This window comes from Capsicum annuum, chromosome 3 (assembly GCF_002878395.1).
Source record: "Capsicum annuum cultivar UCD-10X-F1 chromosome 3, UCD10Xv1.1, whole genome shotgun sequence".
Classification (NCBI taxonomy): domain Eukaryota; kingdom Viridiplantae; phylum Streptophyta; class Magnoliopsida; order Solanales; family Solanaceae; genus Capsicum; species Capsicum annuum.
Genome location: NC_061113.1, coordinates 207815816 through 207839736, shown reverse-complemented (window position 1 = coordinate 207839736; position 23921 = coordinate 207815816). Strand labels below are relative to the sequence as shown.

The window sequence follows — 23921 nt, the reverse complement described above, 5'->3', positions numbered from 1 at the left end:
AATAATTTAGATGTATACTTAAAACCAGTTTCTTAGTCACATCAAGATCAGTAGTACTCTTAGTCAGTTGCAGAACTCAGGAAAGCTCAATACGATCGGTAATAGTTCAGTCAAGCTTAGTATAAATTAGGAAATTAGTTCAGTGCCTATTCATTTGGGAGTAGGATTCAGCACCGAGTAAACCCAAGGATGGGGGCTCACCTGTAAGCAGAGGGTGTGGTCCTTAGAAGCAATCCTTGCATTCCAAAACTACGTAGCCAACGTAGCTTGAGATATCTCCCTGCAAGACTAGGGTTGATATATCTCATTTGAGTTCTCCTACCAGCGAGGGTTGATGGAAGAGTTTTCTGTCAGAAAGGGCTAACTCACAGCTTGTCCTTACCCGTGGCACGGTATTGACACCCTTCCAACTAGGGTTACAGATTGGACCCCAAATTAGTTAAACAAGGGTCATGTCAGCTAGATGAATACCTTCCACAGTCTCAGTCTTAGATTCAGTCTCATAATAGAACTCAGATAGTTCTACAAAGTCAGGACTGTCAGAAATAGTCACTCAAATTTTAGTTATCAGTATTACAGTATCAGTACACTCAGATATCAGTAAATTAGTATTCATAACATAGTATCCAGTATTATCACGACTTCAGTTACAGTTTACGTATCCATGCATGTACTCTCATTCAGTTATACTTATGTTATTCAGTTAGTATTGTTTATGCATATGAACCCATGCATTCAGCCTACCCTCACTTTGCATACCAGTCATTCAAAGTACCGACGCATATTTTTCTCTTGCGCTATGGTGTTTTATACCATAGGTACAGACTCTCAGGATCCTGATCATTCTTATCAGCCCAGATTATCAGCAGCAGACTCAGTGGTGAGTCCTCATAGATCGAGGACATAAGTGTCATTTTAATTTATTTATAGTTGATGGGAGTTAGTTGGGGACTTATAGCACCATCTCCACAGTTCAGACAGTTTAGAGGCTTTTCAGACTAAAGTATATTTAGACAGATGTTTCAGTTTTGGTATTACTATACCGTATTCAGTTTTATTTCAGTATTGAATCTTATGGCATGTTTTTTGCCTAATTTTTGCATATCACAGTATTATTATTCAGTTATTACAGCAGATACCAGTCATGGGTTAGCTTGTGGTCCTTCAAAATTATGATAATCGTGTAGCATCCAGGGTACAGACTTGGGATGTTACAATATTATTACAGCTTCCTGTCTTATCTGTATCTCTGTTACCTGAAGCTTCCTCATTCTTCCTCTAACATAAATATGGAAAAATTTTGTGTTTATATCACTATCTGTAAACCACTTCATCCCTGACTTTTAATTTCAGAACTCCTTTTTTTATTTTCACCAGTCTCTTTAAATCTGTCTCTGTCCTGCTAAGATCTGCTCTGTTCTCTTGAGTTAGAGATATCTAAAGCTAAAAAATTTTTTTGCTTTAATCATATCTTCTAATGTTGCAATTTGTTAGAAAATATTTCCAAAATTGCTCCTACTTTACCTGACCAGGGTTGTTTTCACCTTCTTCATTTTTTCCTGTACAATTTGAAATGGAGATCTGTAATACCCCTCAAAGTTCTCTCCTAGTCTGAGACTTAGAGCGTATTCAGTGAAGTAGAAATTTGAGTCTAAAAGTTTTAAAAATATCTTCCCAAGTATGAAATACTTTGAATCGTGTGGAATTTCCCTAATTTCTAATTTTTGCCATGTAAAGCATTGAGTAAGATTTTCATTGATACAAAATTCACCCAAATTGAACACTCGGGTGAAGAGTTAGAGCCATTTTAGTGAGACAATTTGCCACCTGGCAGCTTAGCGCGTTGCGGAGCCAGCCAAAATGGCAATTGTTAAATTCCAGTGAAACTCCGCGATTCCATTGCATCACAGTATAGTTTCAGTTTGCAACCCAGGGGGCAATGCAATTTCCACCGCATCGCACCGTCGTGCAGTTTCCCAATTGTCCAAATTCTAGTGAGCTGGCGCGTCATGCCAGCATGTAAAATCAGGATTTTTTATTTTAATTCCAAGGGCAAAAAGAGGCTTTTCCCAACCCTTATATATACTCTCGTACACGGGATTTGGCCCAATTTTCTCTCCTTCCACTCCAAAAACTAGGATTTCCAAATCAAAACCCTCTTTTTTTCTTCAACAAAAATCAATAGAGAATCAAGAGAAATCAAGAAATCTTTCCAAGAACCTTCAAGAAAAGAGTTTCCCCAGGTATGTAGAAGTTGATTCTTGGGCCCCTTTCATCCAAGAAGCTCAAGTACCCTTTTCTAAAACTCAAAGATTTTATGTTTATAAGTTGTTAATGATTCATGTGAGTTGAAAATAATGTTCCATGTGTTGTTGAGTTTTGATTCATGTTTGTCTACAAGATTTATGAACTTGAACCATAGTATATGGAATTCTTGTGTTGTTGATGAACCCTAGTATGTGGAATTCTTGTGAGAGTGGTGATGAACTTTCTTAATGATACTTCCTATATGAAGTGTTCATGTTAAATAGGAGTAGAAATTGTTGAATAAGCGAAGCATGTCCCCCATAAGTTTTATAAAGAGCTTAGGTGAAGCATAAGGGCCATTATAGTATCTTGAATAAGAAACCCCTAAATTGGGAGCTAGTCCATGCATGCCTAGTGTTTGATAAAATGCCTTAGTAAGTGAAATGTGTCATGATAGTATGAAATCCTCAAGCAGGTGTAAACCCTTACTTGCTTAGTGTTGTTGAAAGACCTTAGTGAACAAGTCGAGATATGATGGTTGTAAATTCCCTAATTATATGCTTTCTAATATATGCTAAGCTTTTAATACATGCCAAGTGGTTAGCAAGTAAGTTGATACATGATAGTATGAAGTTTTCCCCAAATCATGTGATGTCTAAATACATGTTTAGACTGATTTAGGTGTGAAGTACTTAAGGTAAGACCTTGTTGAAGGAAGTATTATCTAGTAACATGTTTTCCCATGCTAGTATATGTTGATGTTTCCTAAATGCTTGACGCGATGCCTTAATGATTGTAAAGGAGAAGGTATGTTATGTTTCCTAAATACTTGAAGAGATGTTTTAACGATAATGATGATGAATGAATGATTGTGATGATGATGATGAATGAATGCTTTATTTTATGTTATCCAGTCCTGGAGGTATTTATACCCAACAATTTAGCTATTTTCTAGAGCTCGTGTTAGTTTCATAATAATTCCAGTCGAGCCATGACTCTCAGAACTCAGTGAATTATAGAACGCTATATCCTCAGATAGTTACAGAACTTAAGAAATCTCAGTAATCTCAGTTACCTCTGTAATCTCTGTATCTCTAATAATCTAACCTCAATTCTATGATCGGCTCAGATCTAATAGTATTCAAGTGTTCAAATCTAATCTCAAAAGCGATTCGAGTAAGCTATTCAAGCTCTATATCGTCAGTCAGATACCGTAATTTAATACCATTTCCTTCAGATACAGAACTAAGTGATCTTAACATAACTCAGTCAGATCTTTTGAGAAACATGATTAGTTTCAGAATTCAGTTCAAAGTCTTTCAGTTGGGATTAGAAACTAGCACCGAGCGAGGGAAGGGATGGTAGCTCCTCCCGTTTAGCGAGAGAGAGGCTGGAGTCGTTAGTAGCAATCCCTAACCTCCAAAACTACGTAGCCAGTGCAGGATACAGGAGTCTCCATTAGTAAAGGATGTCACCTCCAGAGAGAGTATTTAACTATGATATTACCTTAGGTTGACTTTCTGTTGAGGGTCATCCATTAGAGAGAATTGACCAGAGAGAGGTCTTTACCCATGGCACGGTATTGACACCCTTCCAACTGGGGTTACAGGTTGGACCCCACCTGTGGTAGGTTGGGGCATGTCGGTTAAGTAACCACTTCCCACAGTCTTAGTTTTAATTTTAGATTCAGTCTCAGTCTTAGTATCAATCTTCAGAAATTAGGACTGTCAGATACAGTCATCCATCTCTATGAGGAACTCAGATAGTTCTATTGATTCATGGACCATCTGTCAGATAGGCTTGGTCTCATATACAGTTATTTGATATCATATTCAGAGATATATTGCCAGACAGGCTTGATCATAGTCTCAGATTCTATTGAGTATTCTTGTTGTCAGATTGAGATATGATCTTTTCCATACCATTGATAATAGCTTTCTTAATCATCCGTTAGAGAGTTTGATCTTTAATCTTGTCATTCGAGAGCAGTAAGCTCAAAATTAAGTCATTGATGTAAGTACATCCAGTTTCTCAGTCATCAACATTAGATGAGTCAGTGTCTCGGTATCTCAGTGTCAGTAGTGAGTTTAGTCTGCAGTAAAGCAGTATACGAGTTTCAATATGTAGAGTTGTGATAATTGTGACTATGGTCTATGCATTCATGTATGTGTATGTGTTCTCGTGTGGCATTTTCATGATTATTCAATTTAGATATCATGCATGCATGAGCCCTTGCATTTAACCTACCTCGTCTACATACTTGGTACATTTTTGTATTGATGCATTTGCGCTATGGTGTTCTATTTGACACCATAGGTTTAGAGGCCCAGGATCCAGAGTTTCCTCAGCAGTTTAGTCCCAGCCAGCAGCAATGGCCATCGACGTGAGTCCTCTTCTTTTGAGGACGGATCTCAGTTTACTATTAGTGCATCAGATTTTATTTACTTTCAATTGACGGAGTTAGTTGGGGACATATTCCATCAACTCCACAGTTCAGATAGTGTAGAGGCTTTTCTTATGGATGTATTAGCATTCAGTTTTCAGTTTTGTGTATTCATAGATGTGCTGAACCTTATGGCTAGTTTTGGCATTTATTTCAGATATTATACAATGCACAGGTACAGATATTAGAAAAAGGGTTAGCTTATGATTCTTCGGGTCATAAGCACCATGTGATATCTCGGGATGGGATCTCGGGGAGTTACAAGACCCATAGTTATTCCTCTTCCAATTTTCTCGCACCACTTTTTAAAAATCCTTATGTTTAGTCCAAAAATTTTAAAACCTAAATAGCTTTGTGATCTTTTCTTGTGATGAACTTCCTATCACCTGTACAAGTGCATAATCAGATCCCTGCCTAATTAGGTGATGCACTTTACAATTGGGTAACACTTGCATCAAATCATTATTCATAAAAACTCTATCCAATCTTTTAAAAATATAATGCTCCTCTATTCCCCCATTCAACCATGTGTAATTGCTATCAGTGTACTTCAACTCATTTAATGCACATGAATTCACATATTGTGAAAGATTTAAAGTTTCATAATGTGCTACTGACAGGACTCCAAGCTTCTTTGAATCATTCAATATTGTGTTGAAATCTTCTTCTATCATCCATGGGCCTTGATTGTGAGATGTAATTTCCACCAGATCCTCCCATAAAGTTAATCTCTCCAATGTACTATTCTGGCATACACTGAAATCACTTTAAAACTTTTATTATTTCCTCTTAACCTATACTCCATTATCAGTTGTTGTATAGTATATGTAGAGCCTACTTCTTCCCAAGCTTTATCCCAAAAGATCTATATCTTAGTAGAATAATTTGCCTTTGCATGTGTTACTCCAAGACATCTTCTATAATCTTCTAATTCTGATGGACTTTGAAATGGATCTAATAAATCAATGTAAGAGTAGTTATTCCTCCAATATAAATCTATTAGTCTCTCAAAGAAGTTTTGAGTTCTAACAGATCTAATATTCCAGTAAAGTGCCTTATTAATCATTGATCACTAATGGATTTGGACCTTGTCTTACTCCTTGTATTGATTTGTGATTTGTGTGCTGTATGTTTTTTATTTTTCTTATTCCTGCCCTTCACTGGATAATCTGCCTTGGAGATAGATCTCCATATCTTCCTACTTGTTCTATATTTGCTTTTAGATCCTTATCTTTCTCCAAATCTTGTTTATCTTGCTTCTCCTGTTGAGACAAGATGGATTTTTGGTGCTTCTCTTTCCTTACTTTGTGTTAAGTCTTTTTCTACATCCTCCATCACCAACTGCTTATTCACTTCATTACCCTTCTCACACTTACTGTTTTTTCTGATTCAGCAATATCTCTTTCATTGGCTTATTTATTCACTAAATCTCTGCCTGGGCTTTGGGATTCTTATTGTGCACCCCTAACATTGTTATTACTTTTGGTAGAGCTATGTGGGATCTTTAAATTTTCATCTCTTTCATTCTTTGAAGTGCCTACTCCATCTTTTTTATTACTTTCTGCATCCTTATTCTTATCCTTTTTTCTGCCCTTGTTTTTAGTTTCACTGTTTTGTTGTTGTTGTTCTCCTTATACTACATCACGCTTGTAACTTGTATGTGTATTCTCCATGTTCTCCTCATTGATGTGCTCCCATTAGCCTTCCTCACCTTTGTTTTTCTCTTTTGGATCATCCCGCAGTGCACCAAATTTACTATTCACTGCTATCTTTGTGTCAACCTTTTGTTGAGATCTTGGATTCTATTTCATCTCTGGTCTTCCTCTATGATTTTGTCTGGCCTTTTTATTTCCTTTCTTCCTTCTTTGTTCTTGGAAATCCTCTTCTCTTGTTACCTTTGATTTCTTTTTAACATCTTTATTTTTCTCATCTTCTTTGTTTCTATTCTCATTGTTGTGGTGCGCTATATGATTTTTTCCTCCCTCCTTATGCTCATTCTCCTCCTTCTTTTTTTCCTCGGGATATAATTTTGGGTGTATGACATAGCATTCTTTTTCATTATATCCTTGGAGCCTGCACTCTTTACAGTATTTAGGCACATAATCATATCCTATAGAAATTCATTTCTTAGCTACTTCTCTAGATTTCTGCCTCATGCTAATATTGATTCGTTAAGGAAATTCTGCTAACAAATCTTCCTCTACCTTCACTCGCGCACAACTGAGCCTTGTCTTATTATGAGTAACCAAATCAACTTGTAATGGTTTCCCAACTGTTGTTGCCAATGAAAATATTGTTTCTTTTTGAAAAAAGTTTAGGGGTAATGATAGAAAGAATATCCATGATATTGTTGTTGATGTTTCTTCCTCCTGATTAAACATTAAGTCCCATTTCAAATTTCTCATTAGGTATGACCAATAGTTTTGAGTGATATAGAATTGAGGCTTAGACAACAAGTGCACATAATCTTTCAATTTTGTAGCCTTTATCAGTACATGTCTATTGCTAAGTAAACCAATGTTGACCTCTCCCTTTAATTCACATTGTGTTGGTATCAATCTTCTTAGATCTTGTATCTCCAGTAAATCATATAAAAATTTACCTACTACTACATATTACAAATTTTTATTGATGATCATTTTATTAGTTTCATCCTTTTCCTATATTATATGCGGTTCACCATCAAATAAGATAATTCTTTCAATTAAACAAGTAGGTTGATATTGTAGAGCATTCGTTTGAATGATTGTTGCATAATATATCTTTGATATCAAAATATTCTGATTAGCAATCTCTAGTTGACCAGTCTTCGTCGTTGGAGACTGACCAACGGTCGAGGTAGCCATAAATTTCGACTATGAGGTTTGTAGGCAAATTAGGATTACTTCCTATATTTTTCTGAGCAAAACTACAAGCTTACTTAAAATTGACACCTGTTTTACTAAAATATTTTTAGCCGCACATAAAATGAGATTCATAGTTATATTCTAAAATTTATTTTCGATTGAGATGAAATAACTATAATTTACTTTGGCATCTTTTAAAAGTATTTAACAATGAGAATATTAGTTGTGTTAAATAAAAAAAAAGTATTAGTTGTGTTAAACTAAAACAAAAAGAGTATTAATTGTGTTTACTCTTCTAAAAAACTTAATTCTACCTTAAATAAAGTCCTTGTTAATTACTTATATTTGTCTACATGTACCTCATAAATTATAGGAGGAAAAAATAATAAATTTTATGTCTAATCGACAGATAAAAATTTAAAATATCAAATTTTAAATAAAATCAATAATCTATAAATAATATGATAAGGATAATATTTTATTTAGATAACTAAGTCTACTACGATATAAATTGAATAACAGAATTATTATTTACGTGTTTATAATAAATTCTCAAGTAAATTATGTTTAATTAGTTCAATCTTTTAAAAGTAGAAATTAGATATTCAGAAGTATATAAAAATTTGAAGTTAGTGTCTTTTTCAAAATATTGATTAAAGTTCATAATTTAGTTAAAATGTGACAAATAAGTTAAGATGAAGAAAAAATAATTTAATAATAATAAAATATAGTTACTGACCAATTACAAAGATTCATATGTGAATTCTTAAAAGAAGAATAATGACAAAGTAATAGCCACATGTAAAATTTCACCCCAATCAATTTGTGATGCGAGGACTACCAAAAACTTTCATTCTCTCTTATATATAGTAAAAATATTGTTAGAAATGTATTCAAAAAACATTCAAATAAATTATTCTCTAAAAGATAGAGGGGGTTTGAGAGTACCATTAAAAGAGTTTGAACTTGAAAAAATGGTGGAAGATAATGAGATGAAAACATGGGAAAGAAGATGATAAAATTAAGTTTAAAATGGGCTAAAATAAGATTATCACGCGCCCAAAAGTGAGCGTTCTGCGCTCACTTTGCCATGTCAATGAAAGGTACCAAAGTGACACAATTTATGGCTACTTTATATGCTTAAAATGAATAACGTCCACTTTAGGTGTCAAAGAAAGATTATGCCAACAGTGGCGGAGCCACCTTTGCTCCCGGGGTTTCATCCGAACCCCCTTCGACAGAAAATTATATTATTTTTATACTATCTTACATGGTTAAAAAATATATTTTATACATATATAGTAGATGTTGAACCCCCTTCGACTAGTTCATATATATACTTTTGAACCCCTTCAATGAAAATCCTGGCTCCGCCACTGTATGCTAAGTTGAGGGGTCTGGTGATATGTTTAGCTCACTTTATTTGGTATTAAGGAGTGCATTATTAATAAACGCAAATCCTCAATATTAATAATGCAATAAATTCTAATGCATGCATTAATATGACTAAAGTCACAGTTACCTCTCAAAAGTCTTTTACACATCTTTTATACCATATTTATGGAGGGTACTTTATAAAACTTTCTAATAGAAACTATGCAATTCGTGTTATTTTTAATACTAATAGAAATTATATAATTCATATTATTTTTAATACACCAAATCAAACACTACATAAGAAATTGTAAGTGTAACTAACACAACAACATATCCAGTGTATTCCCACCTAGTGGGGTCTGGGGAGGATAAAATGTACATAGTTTGTACCACCACCTCCGAAGAAGTAGAGAGGTTGTTTTCGATAGACCCCGGCTCAAGACAAAAAGAATAGTAAATAAAGTCGTGATAAAACATGAGACAAGATGAAATAACAGGAATACGACACCCACAAAGCAGTACTATATACTAACAAACTGCAAGCCCCCCATCCCAACCCTCCTAGCAGAGACTCCACCTTATATATAAAGTCATACGACTACTACTAGCCAGGTTACCCCAAAGCACACCCAATTACAGGCTACGACTCACTAACTTGCACTAATCTTCTACCCTAATTCGCGTTCTCCATATCTTTCTATCTAGAGTTATATTCTCAGAAAGCTATAACCGCTCCATGTCATGTCTAATCATCTCCCTCCAGTACTTTCTCGTCCTATTTTTGCCTCGCCTAAAACCATCCAAAGATAATCTCACACACCTCCAAACTGGGGCATCCGTGTCCCTCCTCATCACATGGCCAAACCATCTCAACCTCACTATTCGCATCTTTTCCTCCATCGAGGTCACCCCCACCGTCGCCCGAATAGCCTCATTTTTAACCGTATCTCCCCTAGTAAGTCCATACGTCCACCGCAACATTTTTATTTTCGTCACCTTCAATTTTTGGATGTGGGAGTTCTTGACTGGCCAACACTCCACTCCATACATCATAGCCGGACGGACCGCCACTTTATAGAATCCGCCTTTAAGCTTGGGCGGCACATTCTTATCACACAAACATTGTTAATGCAAACATTTATTAATTCGTCATATTTTATATCATTCTCATACAGTCTACCGAATAAACTCTTTCGCATTTTTTTTCATATTAATGAGATAAGTGTTAAATCTTCGGCTAGATGGTTCGAGTGGCTAGAAATTCACATAATTTATATGATGAACTTCATATGTGTCGGCATAGGTGGAGCCAGCCCTCTTTAAGGGGTTCGTCCGAACCCCCTTCGACGGAAAAATATATTATTTATACATGATTAAAATTATTTTTTATGTGGTTATAGTAGGTGTTGAACCCCCTTCAACTTAGTTTTCTTTGAATATTGAGCCCCTTACTTGAAATCCTAGCTCCGCCTCTGTGTGTCGGGGTAAGTTTCCCGATTGAATGTGCAGCACGTGGGGATGTCAATTATTTTAAATAGTCAAGTGTTTGACATGTGACGAGGTCACGAGGCTTATATGTAGGCACTAAAACTTGTTTCAGCCAGATTTGGCTTTTGTCTGTTTTATAAGGTGGAGTTCGTGCGCTCTTTTATGGCATGAATTTAATATAAAGTTGGGAAGCAATTTCTTAGATGTGCTTGTGTTGTTAATTTCATGTGATTAAATATTTTAGAGTTAATACATAAAAATGATTCTAATACCTTAAACTTTAATAGTGCACAAATAGGACCTTTAACTATTCAAAACCTGAACAAATATGACCTCCGATTTTGCAACCTCATGAGTGAGTCTCACTCGCGCTTACGTGGAAAGATAATCCAATCACACGGTGCCACATCGTTAAAAGGGCTGACTTGGAGAGAGATCATATTTATGCAGTTTTGAATAGCTAAAGGTCATATTTATACACTGTCAAAGTTTTGCTTTTTGTGTTAAAACGACGTCGTTATTATTATTATTATTATTATTATTATTATTATTATTATAATTATTATTATAATAATAATTTTATTATTTGTTTCTATAGTAGCAGCACCTAACTTTTTTTAATTTAAAAAAAATATTATTATTATTATTATTTTATTTATTTTTATAGCAGCAGCATCTAACTTTTTTTTAATAAAAAAAAAAACATCCACTAGCAGAGATCGAACTCGCACAGTAGGCTGAAGGAAGCGCCCAAAAAGAGCAAATAACACCACTGGGCTATCTAAGTACTTGTTTCATGTGGTTCAACATTAATATACGTACATAAATATACATTTTCTATCTTATATATATACAACGTAATTTTTTTATCGTGGGGGTTCGCTGAACCCCATGACAACCATGTAGGTCCGCCCCTCGTTAATTTAATAACATTTTAATTACGTTAATTTGATAACGTTAGTTTAATATACTACTACTACTATCCTTAATAACATTAATTTAATAACGTTTTATTAAAACTATAAAAAAAAATTATTATTAATATATTTTCATCTTTAATTTAATATTTAGATATATTATATAACTTAAATTCGTCCTCTGCTTTATAATATATATACATACCCGCTCGATTTTTTCGTATGAGGCTAACCCTCCTAATTAATAAATCTTCAATATTGCTCTTGTTCCGCAATGACAAAAGAAACTAGATGTCATTTTCATCTTTGAGCCGAAAATAATGAAAAAATAATAGTGAAGAGTCATTTAAAGATCATATTTGTGCAGTTTTATATAATTAAAGGTCATATTTGTGCACTGTCAAAGTTTAAGGTTATATTTATGTATTATGCCCTTAGATTTTAAGCTGGAAGCGCCCAGTTTTGCGTGTTGAACACGCGTTTTACCATGTAGGATTGGAGGTCATATTTATCCAGTTTTAAATAGTTAAAGGTCATATTTGTGCACTATCAAAGTTTAAGATCAAAGTTATAATTTGATGTCAAGTTTAGGGTCATTTTTATATATTACCTCAATATTTTAAAGTGTTTAAAAAAAAAAAAAAAAAAAACAGGGAAGAGCCATAGGTGTGTTGTTGTCGGGTGGAGTCGAACCAGAAAAAATCGACCCCATTACAACTGGTATTAGAGTTTTGCATTTTCGTAATTAGAACGCTGGCTGACGTAAATAACTGCAACAAATTGTGTTAAAAGTTGGCGAGGTTGGAGGTGATGCTTGGGCTGAATAACGATGAGGAAGAACTATTTGATATCTTGATGCAAATTTAGGGTATCACCGCAAATTCAAAATCATCGTAGTGCTAATAATGGTCAGTCGACATAACTGCTCAAATTTCGTGGAATTTTGGATGTACAAACGGATGGCCCATTGAAGGAAAACGAAGATCTTAAGACACAGGTGGTGGTCCTTGGCCGAGCTATCGCAAGTACGTCTTGTAATGTCGAAGAACATTCCAAAATTAAGATCACAAAATCCAAAATATGTTTGGCGGGTAAAACTTGCACGACGTCAACGCAACACTGACGCAGATTGAAGTGTGTCGACAGAAGGCGCAAGATCTGCCTGATGAAATTGTTGCGGCAGATGCATTGATCGATTTTCGTTCACTTAGTGTTGTTTCTGACCCTAGTCAAAGGACAAGGAAAAGACCAGAGACTAGAAGAAAGATAACAGAACACGAGAAGAAAATGACAGACCTAGAAAAACCAACATTGTTGCGTCTTAACAGGAGAAACCAATGTTTTCCTTGCTGAAGACGAGACACGAGAGAGGACAGGAAATTGCGACTGAACTGAGGGTGGCATTTGTTCCTCCACATCCCTTATGAGATGAACCAAAAATCTATTAGACAACATGGTAGAAAGCAACATAGGTTGTCGGAGAAAATATTTTTCAAAATACATTTTTCAACTTTTAATGTTTTGTTGGTTAAAATACGTGGAAAATATTTTCTCCCAAAAACCTTATTGAACTTTAATTTTTGCCCTGGATGATTTTTAAAACTTGAAATCATGCCTGACGTAACTTGGCAAAATTATAAAACGAAAACAAAAATTTATGCCCCATAAATTATCTCTTTGTTATGAGACTAATAAATTAAAGACCATAACAAAATAGGGGCAAACGACCCCACCACAAAAACAGGCATCACCCACAGCAACAGACGAGAGAGTAAACAGCGAACTGAAGGGAAGATGAAGCAAGTTAATTTCAATAGATTACACTTTTAAATGACTTTCAAGGTGTGAACACCAAGCGACCCTGTGAGGAGCAAAGAGAGTAGAGCCTTCAAGATAGAAAACAGGGGGAGAATCACAAGGAAACAAAATCTAACATAATCAACCTGTACAAAAGTATATAGCAGTATTCTTATCTCATCAAAATCCCCAAAGGAGCAAACCTTGTTAGTCAAGCCTTCCACCCGTAACTCATATTGTTGTCAAGATCACTGCTAAGAAAACCATTTTCAGTAAATTGTTGTGACGTATCAGGGACCATCTCATCTGATACAGGCATACTCGGGGGCAACTCTGGAGTACTTTTACTGAAACCACTGTTGCCAGCCGAGGCAGAGGGTTCAAAGTAGGATGCCCGTTTGAAACTATGGACGATTCTACCCGGCGTGGGCCCTACACTGCTTTCTGGCCCATGTGACGCTGTTGTATCAGCCATAGAACCATTGTTGCCAACTGCAAGCCCATCCCTTGAAGAACTACCACCTCCACTCTGTCCAGCAAGTCCCTGCTGTTGAACTCCACAACCACCACTACTTGTATTCATGTCCTGGAGGAGCTGCTGGATCATTTGATGCTGGAGGACCTGGCTTCCCTGCGAGGACTGGGACTGATTTTGTGGGAGTAAGCCGCTACTCAGTAATCGTTGTTGTTGTTGCTGCAGATTGGTACTTAACAACCCACTGACGGGTATGTTCTGCACTGTCCCGGGCAGCATACCATTTGGCCCTTGCAATAGAGAAGATTGAGTGTGGTTTGAGTTATTGAAAGAAGCAGCATCTTGTTGGATAGTGTTTGTGTTTGAATTCATTGAATTCTGCCGCATGAGCGAATTCTGGAAGTTTGACAGAGCAAGAGCAGATTGTCCAGAGCCACTTAAAGCTCCCCGACCACCCATGTGCAGGTTATTGCTTATTTGGTTATTAAGCTCAGGGTGCAGTGACATAAGCTGGTTCAACGCATTGCGATCAGTTGGCAGACCCTGAATACTACCCATCTGCTGCTCCGTTTCCTGGATATTTTGCGCCTCAAATTTGGCTGCATTACTATGCCGTGGAATACTCTTTAAGCCCTCTGCAAAACAAGCAAGAGCAGTGACCCTGTTTATTAATAAAATAGCATTCTCCCAACATGCTAAAAGTTTAATTATCATGGTACAGGTTATAATGGGGAACGACGGATATATAGTTTTATCTCCAATCATACATTCATTTAAAAAAGAAACTATTTACCAATGGGACCAGCTTTATGCTCCCTGCTAAAATCCATCAAATCCTTCATGCTATTTACGACCTCAGCTATCTGAAAAACACATACCAAAGAATTCAAGTACTAAAAAATTAGAAAGCCAGATAAGCGAAGCCAACACTTGAATTATAAATGGACCATGGAATATCTAGTTTCGCATTGTCTTCCCTCAAAAAGCCTTCTTCTCATCCCAGATTCATCCAAACATACCTGTAAGCATCTCACATATCTTTTGGAAAATCCCAAATCATTAAGTGACTGCAATTCCAAACTCTTGGCAAGTTGACGTCCAGTCGTGACAACCCTAATGCACATCAGCATAAAAAATGTGACATGAGATTATAGCTCAAACAAATTACCGGATATAAGAGACAATACATCTCACAAAACTACTAAGAAGTTTATCCTCTATGGTTAGGAATGCTTTTACCACTATGAATCCCTGCTATTAAAAAAACACAGAGACATAATGGGAACTTGTAGTTCAGAATAAATCCTCATCTGGTGTTCTAGATAACTCGAAAATCTACCAAACTCCTTTTATTAAGAGGCATATCTCAGTTGTTAGCAGAAATAGAAAGTCATTTTACTAGAGTACATTGAAAAACATATAAAAAAAGTGGCTTCATCAGTTAGGATGAGTTACATTTAAATGATACTGTAACAGACACCACTCTCAGTAAAAACTGAAATCCTATACACAAAATTAGTAGACAGACGAGAACTAGAGATCAAACCAAAATGAAAGAAGACCCAAAATGAGTAATGTACTGAGAAAGTGACATGAAATCAGACAAGTAGCCTTTACAGTGGAGTGTGTGTGTGTGTGTGCGTGTGTTTTTTGTGTGTGTGGTGCGGGTGGGGGGAGGTGACAACTGACAAGTAGAGACTTGTAGCTTTTCACTCACATGTTGCTGTTTGCTTGTAAATCCTGCTGAGAAACCCCATCAGGTCCAGTTTCTGTTAATGTGCTTTGGCATTTCTGAGCAACCTGCAGCAATTGATTTACCTACAAAAAGATTCAAATAACAATGCTATGAGGGCAAGTTGTGAACACTGAAATAGTCTTCAATGCTTTAGCTAGTTTGGAACAACTGGTGGATCAGGTCAATTGGAATCATCTCATTCTAATCTACAGTGAAAATATCTAGGACCACAGCAAAGAGGGTGCCATCGGCTTGCCCCAGTTAACTGCTATCATCAGGTTACAGAACATCTTGAACACACACATCCTCCTATATATTAGATTCATGAGCCTTCTATCCAAAAAAACAACTTGGAAATTCTCTAAATATTGATTACTCCGAAGAAACACAAAAATGTGTACACATTCAACATGAGAAAACAAAAACCTGCCAATAGGATATACTGCACAAATTAAAAAAACAGAACGAAGATAAAGACTCTTCGATTATCTGAATAACAGAACAGTATTAAACGTTAAAACCCTAAAATGCAATTACATTTGAGGATGATCCAAAAACATCTAACCGAAAGAACCAAAAAAAGCTTTGAAGAGCTAGAGACAGCGACATTGATTCAATTCAATACCTGTGGCGCAACTAATCTCCGAGGAAGAAATTCTTCATGGCGCCGAGCACAAAACTCCCACGACAATATCTGAGGAAAAGCAGAAAAAGCAAATCTATAAGTGAGTGAATGAATAGGCTCTCAAGGATCACAACTGATCAGTTTTTCACCGTACCTTAAGATCAGAGGTAAAAACGATACGGAGTTGACCCTCCCGAACCACACGAAGTTGTTCATATACACTTTCCTGAACTGCTTTTGCATATTCCAGCATCATTAAACCTGAGGGGTATCTGTATTCGCGCGGAAAATCCAAATACAAGAGTTCATCAATGACACCACTGCTAAATTTGATTTCATTCAGCCTAGGAAGAACTTCAAAAGTTGCCTCTGTTAAAATCCACCAACAAGAAGCAAAATCAGATGTCAGGTACTATGTAATCAACTTTCAGATAAGGTTGTGCGTTCGGTTCTTTTGAACTTCAGTTTTCAGTTATTCTGTAGAGCATACGGTTCAGTAATTTAAATTTCAGTTTGGCTTAGCCATTTCTTGTACAGTTCTCCAATACAGGCCTGATTGATGGGCTATGTTCTGCTTACATAATGAGTTACTTTTTTCAATGGGTTATTTTTTATTTCTTTTAAAAACAGAATGGGCCACAAAAGCAGTTGTTTATCTAATAATATCACATGGCTTTGGCAATGTTGAAATATGAATATATGATTGAAGGCACAAACGTGAATAATTAAGGGCAGAAGCAACGAGCATATAGGCTACAGCATTAACAGCTCACTAAGGCACCTATAATTCCACAAAATAGCAGCTCAATGAGGGAAAATAGCTGCCTGGAAGAACTTTAGAAGCATACAGCAGCTATAACGAGTAGCAGAAACAGCAGAAGTAATAAAAATTCTGGTTCTTTGTTTAACAAAAGAACTAGGACCCTAATACCAAGAACCGAAATTCAAAAAAAAAAATTAATCCCGAAGCAGAACCAAGTTAATTCGGTTAAGTCCAGTTTCAGTATTTTATGCCCACCCCTACTCAGAATGTTCCAGTCACGTGCTTTGTCGAAGAACTATTTGGGTGTATTGTATTTCTTTCTTCGACTTTTTTCCCCAAAGGGGAATGGGATTTGGTGGAGGGCTGGCAATAGTGAATTGTTAATGCTAGCCTCTCATGTCCTTCTATCTATTTTTTTAACACTCTCTCTCTCTCTCTCCTTTTTTTAGGGGGGGGTGAGGGGTGGGGTTAAATCTCAAGAGAAATTGAGAGTGAAGTCCCAGGTTAGGAATTTACTGAAGCTCTAATTTGGACATGCACTGGTATATATTCTACCAGCACCATTCAGGTTCACGCAAGACCATGTATGCATTTTCTAAAGCGACATTAACACAGATCCACATACCACGGTTTACAAGTGTTAATTCCTCTAAGAATTCTAAACTTCTTCAAAGAGATAAACTGAAGCTTTCCTTCACAACAGTTCCTTTTGATCCAAGAAAGACCACACCAACTTTCATTATGGCCCCAATGAGGTGGAACTAGACAATATAGTGTAATTATGTAGAGAGAATACACAAATCACCCCCACACTTGTCTACACAACTTAGTTTAGCGATTTAACTTAACGGGCGTTCACATACCCCCTATTCTAGTCTGAAGTGAATTAATACCTCCTTCCCAAAACAATCCCAGATCAATATTCAAGAGTGATACATGAGCCTGACACGCGTATAACACAATTTTTTTTATTCATTTTTAAAAGTTCACCCTACTTTCTTTCTTCTTTCCCTACTTTCTTAACACTATTTTTTTTATTCATTTTTAAAAGTTTACCCTACTTTCTTCTTCTTTTCTCTCTCCATATTTATGGCAGCTTATACAGCTGCACTTGCATGGCCAAAAGAAAATTATAGTTATCAGAATTGTGCAACACACAAACACATTGCCTGTAATTCACTGGACTTCTCAACTTCTCACCAGTTAATTGATGAGATATAGAGACAATTTACAAAGGAAAGTAAGGTAGCTGGAATTTAATTTTCCGGTAAAGGTTTGGATCTTGAATTTCGACTTGTAAAGGTTAAGATCCGGATAAAAAATATTTTGATCAATATTTTAGAAAGGAAACATATATATGGTGAACTTTATCAGCAAAAATGGCAACAATGAACAACTTCTCCGGCAACTCAACTCCATATCCAATTATGAAATAAAGTTGTTCTTTTTTCTATGATGTGTGGAAGTGAAAGGAGCGAGACCTTGTGGAATAGGTATAGAAGGGTCAGCCTCTTCAGAGGTAGTTAAAAGGTTTCCAGGAAGCCTTTATTCCTCAAACCCCATGTGGTAAGAGATTCCATAGGTTGTTGCTATATTAAATCCATTAAGTAAATTTCTTGCAACGAAGCAAAAAAGAAAAAGAGAATGACATGATGAGCAGAGGGAGGCGTCTGAAAATTCTGGAGAACAACAACAACAACAACATACCCAGTAAAACCCCACAAGTGATGTTCGGGGAGGGTAAAGTGTAAGCAAAACTTACAACTACCTCGAAGAGGTAGAGAGGCTATTTCCAAAAGACCCTTGGCTCAAGTGTAGCAAATCCAAGCACAAAGAAGAGGAACACATTGAAGATAATGTGGCAACACGAGAGTCTACCATAAGAACAATAATCAGCCACAAAATAGTGCGGTAATCAAAATACAATAAACGACAACAAAAACAGATATCTACGGCTAAACCCTATGCTACCATACTACACTCCTACCCGACTAACCTTCTACTCTAATGTGCACTCCATATCCCCTATCTAAGATTATGACCTCGGAACCTGAATATGTGCCATGTCATGTCTAATCACCGCTCCCCAATATTTTTTCGGCCTACCTCTACCCCTCTTCGTACCCACTATATCCAACAAAATAATACTAAGAAAGTATAAATTAAGTATAATAAATTGTCATCCAATCAACACATGACATATGTATAGTTTTGACCATGTTTAGTGTTATTTTTTTCCTTCAAACACTTTTCAAAAATTGATAATATTTTCTATGCCACGTCAACGGTAAGGGGATATTAATCTACTTCAGACTAAAATAAGGGGTATATAAACACCCATAAAGTTAACATGCTAAACTAAGTACAGTGGACAAGTTAAGAGGGGAATTTCATATTCTCTTATGCATAGTGTCTGATACAAACTGAAATTTAACCTTCCACATAGACCAAGTTACATCCAGCAGTACTACCCATTCAGCCATACCTCCTCCGTCCCCAAGTAAATGTTCTCAAATTCAAACTAAATGCAATTGCATTTCCTATGTAAATGATGATTTAACTCCATGTATCAAGATCGGCTTATAAGCTGACAGAACACAACTGATAGAATCTAGAACATGGCATGAACTAGCAATATGTCAGCTTCAAATCATTTACTAATATACTCCCTCCGACCCAATTTAAGTCCTTACTAACCTTTCTAGTCAATCCCAATAAGAGCGACTCTTTCTATATTTAGTAAGTTCTACAATGCCAAAATCCTACATGGCAAACACAAGGGCTATAGACATCTTTAATTTAAGAGCACAACATTCAAAAATTTCCTTTATTTCTTAAACCCAGTGCAAAATCAAACTAAGACACTTAAATTGGGACAGAGGAAGTAATTGACAACAGCTTCCACTTACCAAATCCTCTGCCTGATTTTGAGCCACAAATATCACAATGCCATGCATCCTGGTGACCCAAAAAAGAAAAAGAAAAAAAGAGTCAAAAAGAATTAGAATATTTTTGGCTTATGGAATAAGTTTAAGGAGAAAAAGAATTGAAGTAATGGAAGACCAGACAGTCATATTATATCAAGCAAGCAGGACAATATCACGAGAATAAAATCATTACTAGACATAACCCAAACCATATGATGATACATTACTCTCCTCTCAACCAAGCATTCAGCATAGCACATGACGAACAAAAGGAACACAAACTGAGCAGCAGTGGTGATTAGACCAATTTCTAACTTCAGGCCTGACAAACGAAAAACTAATTCTAATGGATTTTCTTTGAATTAGTTTTTCGTTTCTCAGGCCTGAAGTTAGAAATCGGTCTAATCACCACTGCTGATGGTAAACATTACCATGGTTGACTGTGGAAACACGCCAAGTGAATGATGCCCAACATTCTCGTATAATGACAAGCACCATCTTTTCTTTGCCCGTGGGGAATAATACTCTGCCACAAACTTTCTCCAATAGGCAATGGAGTTATCCTAATAGACATGATAAATCAAACATAAATGAGACACCCAAAACGGAAAAGAGACACATGAAACTTGTTCTGAATGAGGCATTCTTCACAACGACAAACAAACAATGTCACTCACAGGAGGTCGTTGACGCTGATGATACAAGTATTGCATTAACCGTCTCGAACACAAGACACCATCAGAGGGACGCTTCATCCCTGATACCGGCTGCACGCTTTGTTGTTGAAGTTGTTGCCTTAGCTGCAGCTGCTGCTGTTGTTGCAGTAACTGGGCCCTCTGCATTGGTGGCAGATATTGCAACAACTGTTGCTGCTGTTGCTGCTGTTGCCTCAGCCTCTGCTGCTGAACTAAGGCCTGTAACTGAGGACTGGGGTTCTGCATGTGCAAAGGTTCTTGTCTTTGCAACAGCTGTTGCAGAACCTGCTGCTGCAGAATATCTTCCTGCTTAATGTCTAGCCGCGGTTTCTTTTGCATCTGTGACAAAGCAACAGGATCCTGGATGAATGATCCAGCAACCCTAACGCCTTGACCATTGGGACCATTGGCCAGCTGAACCTGCCCAACTCTAGATGTGGGCAAAGAGGTGGCACTAGAAGTGCCGTGACGCTGCTGATTATGTTGAGGTTGTTGGGAATTGGGATCTTGGTTAGAGCTTTGCTGAGCCACAGTGGATCCATCCATAACAGATGAACCCGACACACTTACGTTATTTGAAGAAAATGACAAAGGTGATGCAGGCAACCGCATGTAGGACTCCGTATTAATGCTGGCACTTCTCTGAAGATTGGGACCCCCTGAAAGTCCTGAATTGGCATCCGTTACCAACGAACTTGCCCCAACACTAGGACCTGAGCTTGCTACACTATTCAAAACTGTATTATTGACATCCCCAGAAAGAGGACCCAAGCTTGACCGTGCATTTCCAGGTAGAGAATTTGATGAATTCCCAAAAGATGAAGTCAAGTGAGAATTCCCCGCAACTGGAGACTGCCCATCTCCTTGAAAAAAGATACCAGAACTTGAAGAAGAATGTGCCATCCCTCCAGCCACCCGAGAAGGCGCCATTGGAGGCACAATCCCCTGGTGGCTGGTATCCAAGTACCTCTCCAGTGCTTACCCCTTAATTTATTCCAGTCTCTAGAATGCAGAACTAAGTTCAACCCTTCTTATATAACCTTCAAAATTTCATTAAAACAACCTAGAAACATCAAAATTATCCGATTATACTTACTATCCTCGCCAACCAAACGAACCTCCAGATCTTTCCGTCCTGTGTAACAAAAACAATTTTACACATCATTAAAAAAAAAGTTGAACAACAATACATATTAAGAACCACTACCCAATGTATTTGATACAACAATAACAACATACCCAGTATATTCCCACGGTAGTATATTTCATACAACAATAACAACATACCCAGTATATTCTCACAAAGTGGGGTCTATGGAGGATAAAGTGTACACACTCCGTACCACTACCCCAGAGGTGAGTTCGAGAGGTTGTTTCCGAGAGACCCCGGCTCAAGAAAATTTGATATACAAGCGTTGAATAAATGTTTTAAGTGCATATACAAGAGAAGACAAAATCACAAAATCAAAACTCTACACCGTCATTGTAGTCACACATACAAAAGAGATGGCAAAATCCATCTACGAAAACCCTAATCTCACAAATAGCTAAAAAAAAAAAAATCTCTTTTCTGGCTTAAACACAGATACTCTTTTAAGTTTTAACTGTGAACTCCAATGTTAAATAGAACTAAACGTTAACTCGAACAGACACTCAAAAATCAAATATTTTTGCATGTATCCAACTCCCAAAATTTGGTACAATAGTTAAAACTACTCGAATCTACAAATTCTACATAAAAAAATTGCTATAACATTAATTCATCAACTCATTAGCAGCATCAGCTTCACCAAAATAAATTAATCTCAAAAGATCAAAACAAACAGTACAAAATTCAACTGAATTAAGCTAATATCAATTGCAACCAAAATTTAAAAAAAAAAAAAATTAAAGCAACATAATTTTTTTAGTTTTAAAAAAAATAAAAAATACGGAAAATAAATACACAAAAATGTGTAAAAAACACAAAAAAAAGACCTACGAACCTTGAGAGAAAAGGCAGAGAGAGAGAAGGAGAGATTTTAGGGAGAAATTAATCGGATGAAATTTCGATGGAGATTTTTATACCTAGCGGGAATAGTGACCGGCTGGAGCAGTGTTTAACCCTACAAAAACCGGTTGTAGCCGGTTGAGAATGGGACACGTTGCAATGGTAATAAGATCACGTAGGCGGTGCTTAGATCATGCGGTGGCGATACGAGGTCGTTGAGGTGAGGGTATACGTGGTGGATTTTTGTTGGTTGATATTGTAACGGAGGACTTAACTGGGTAGGTCTCGTTAAAAGGGTGTCATTCTCTGTGCTCATACTAGCTGGAGGTGGAACCATCTGCGCCGTTGATCATTCCTTTGTTTGATATTATTCGTTCGATTGTAACATACTTTTTACTACTTATAAATACTTTCTCCGTTCCACAATAAATTAATTGTTGGATTTTGACACACATGTTAAGAAAAAAAAAGCAAAGACATAAATTTATCATGCTTTTTCATTTTTACCCTCTTCAAAAAGCAAACACACGTGATACATCACTCGCAATGCACATTTAATGGAAGGTAGATTTGGAAAAAATTTCCAACATTTACCTTAAATTGTGAACCATTCACTTATTTTGAAACAATAAAATTGCTCCAACAATTCACTTATTGTGAAACAGAGGGAGTATTAAATTTGGTACATACGTGTACAAATACTATTGTCTATTTGAGCGTATTCATATGCATCTACTTGAAACTTATTAGGGGTATTTGGTAAGTTTATAAATAAATAAAGCAAAATATAATGTATTAGTAATGTTTGTATTAGTAATGTAAGTATTAAGTTATGCTTATATTAGTTATGTTAAGATTATTTGTTATGCAGTTCAAGAGCTTAAAACTTGATCTTGAATTTGAACTTGGTTTGCGGACTTGAGGGACTTGATCTTGACTTATGCTTGAATTCAAGGGCTTTTGAGCTTGTTCTTGAATATTGTGGTCCTGATCTTGAATCTTGATGAACTTGATTTGAATGCTTGAGCTTTTTAGAGAAATTGCGGCGTTTGATCAACGAGATTTCTCTTGCTACTTATTAGAGATCTGGGGGTTGGAGGGTCTTTTTTCTGAATTATGAGGCCCCTATTTATAGTTGTAGAAAAGGAAGAGTTACGATGAATATGGACTTTCTTTGACCAATCAGATTTAAGTGATGTGACGCCTTTTATGGGCTTTTATTTCATGGGTCTGCTGCATCAGTTTGACATGTGGTACGGTTCTATTGGCTCCTTCACTTGACTTGACATGCCACGTCATTTGACACGTGGCGCTTATTTGGGCCTCTAGAATATGACATATCTTAGGCTTAGTAAATGGACTCATCATTTGTAGCCCAAATTAATGGACTAACCCAATAAATATTGGGCCTTATTTAAATCCATACCTATTTGGACTTAAATAATTAATTCAATTATATTAATCCGTAATATTTATTTGGGACTAATATATTTTGAAATTAATATAATCCGAATTTTGTACGAATTTAAATTTAATAAAATTACATCGCCCACAAATGCCCCCTACTTCAAGACTTGTCGAGACATTTAATTTTTT

General features: G+C 36.4%; 1 protein-coding gene across 2 annotated transcripts; it reads right to left on the bottom strand.

Moving 5' to 3' along the window:
- Positions 1–13102: 13102 nt before the first annotated feature.
- LOC107863334 (probable transcriptional regulator SLK2) lies at positions 13103–22569 on the bottom strand. 2 transcript variants are annotated; one of them, XM_047408606.1, is made up of 10 exons: positions 22403–22569; positions 20318–21470; positions 20072–20203; positions 19623–19671; positions 16105–16319; positions 15951–16019; positions 15308–15408; positions 14610–14703; positions 14384–14453; positions 13103–14225 (listed from the first exon to the last, which is right to left on the bottom strand). In XM_047408606.1, exons 2-10 carry the CDS (start codon positions 21263–21265, stop codon positions 13327–13329), a joined length of 2577 nt encoding a protein of 858 aa, XP_047264562.1. In that variant the 5' UTR covers positions 21266–21470; positions 22403–22569; the 3' UTR covers positions 13103–13326. The 2 variants fall into 2 exon arrangements, with proteins under 2 accessions (XP_047264562.1, XP_016564696.1); XM_016709210.2 differs by having other exon boundaries at positions 22321–22472.
- Positions 22570–23921: the final 1352 nt, after the last annotated feature.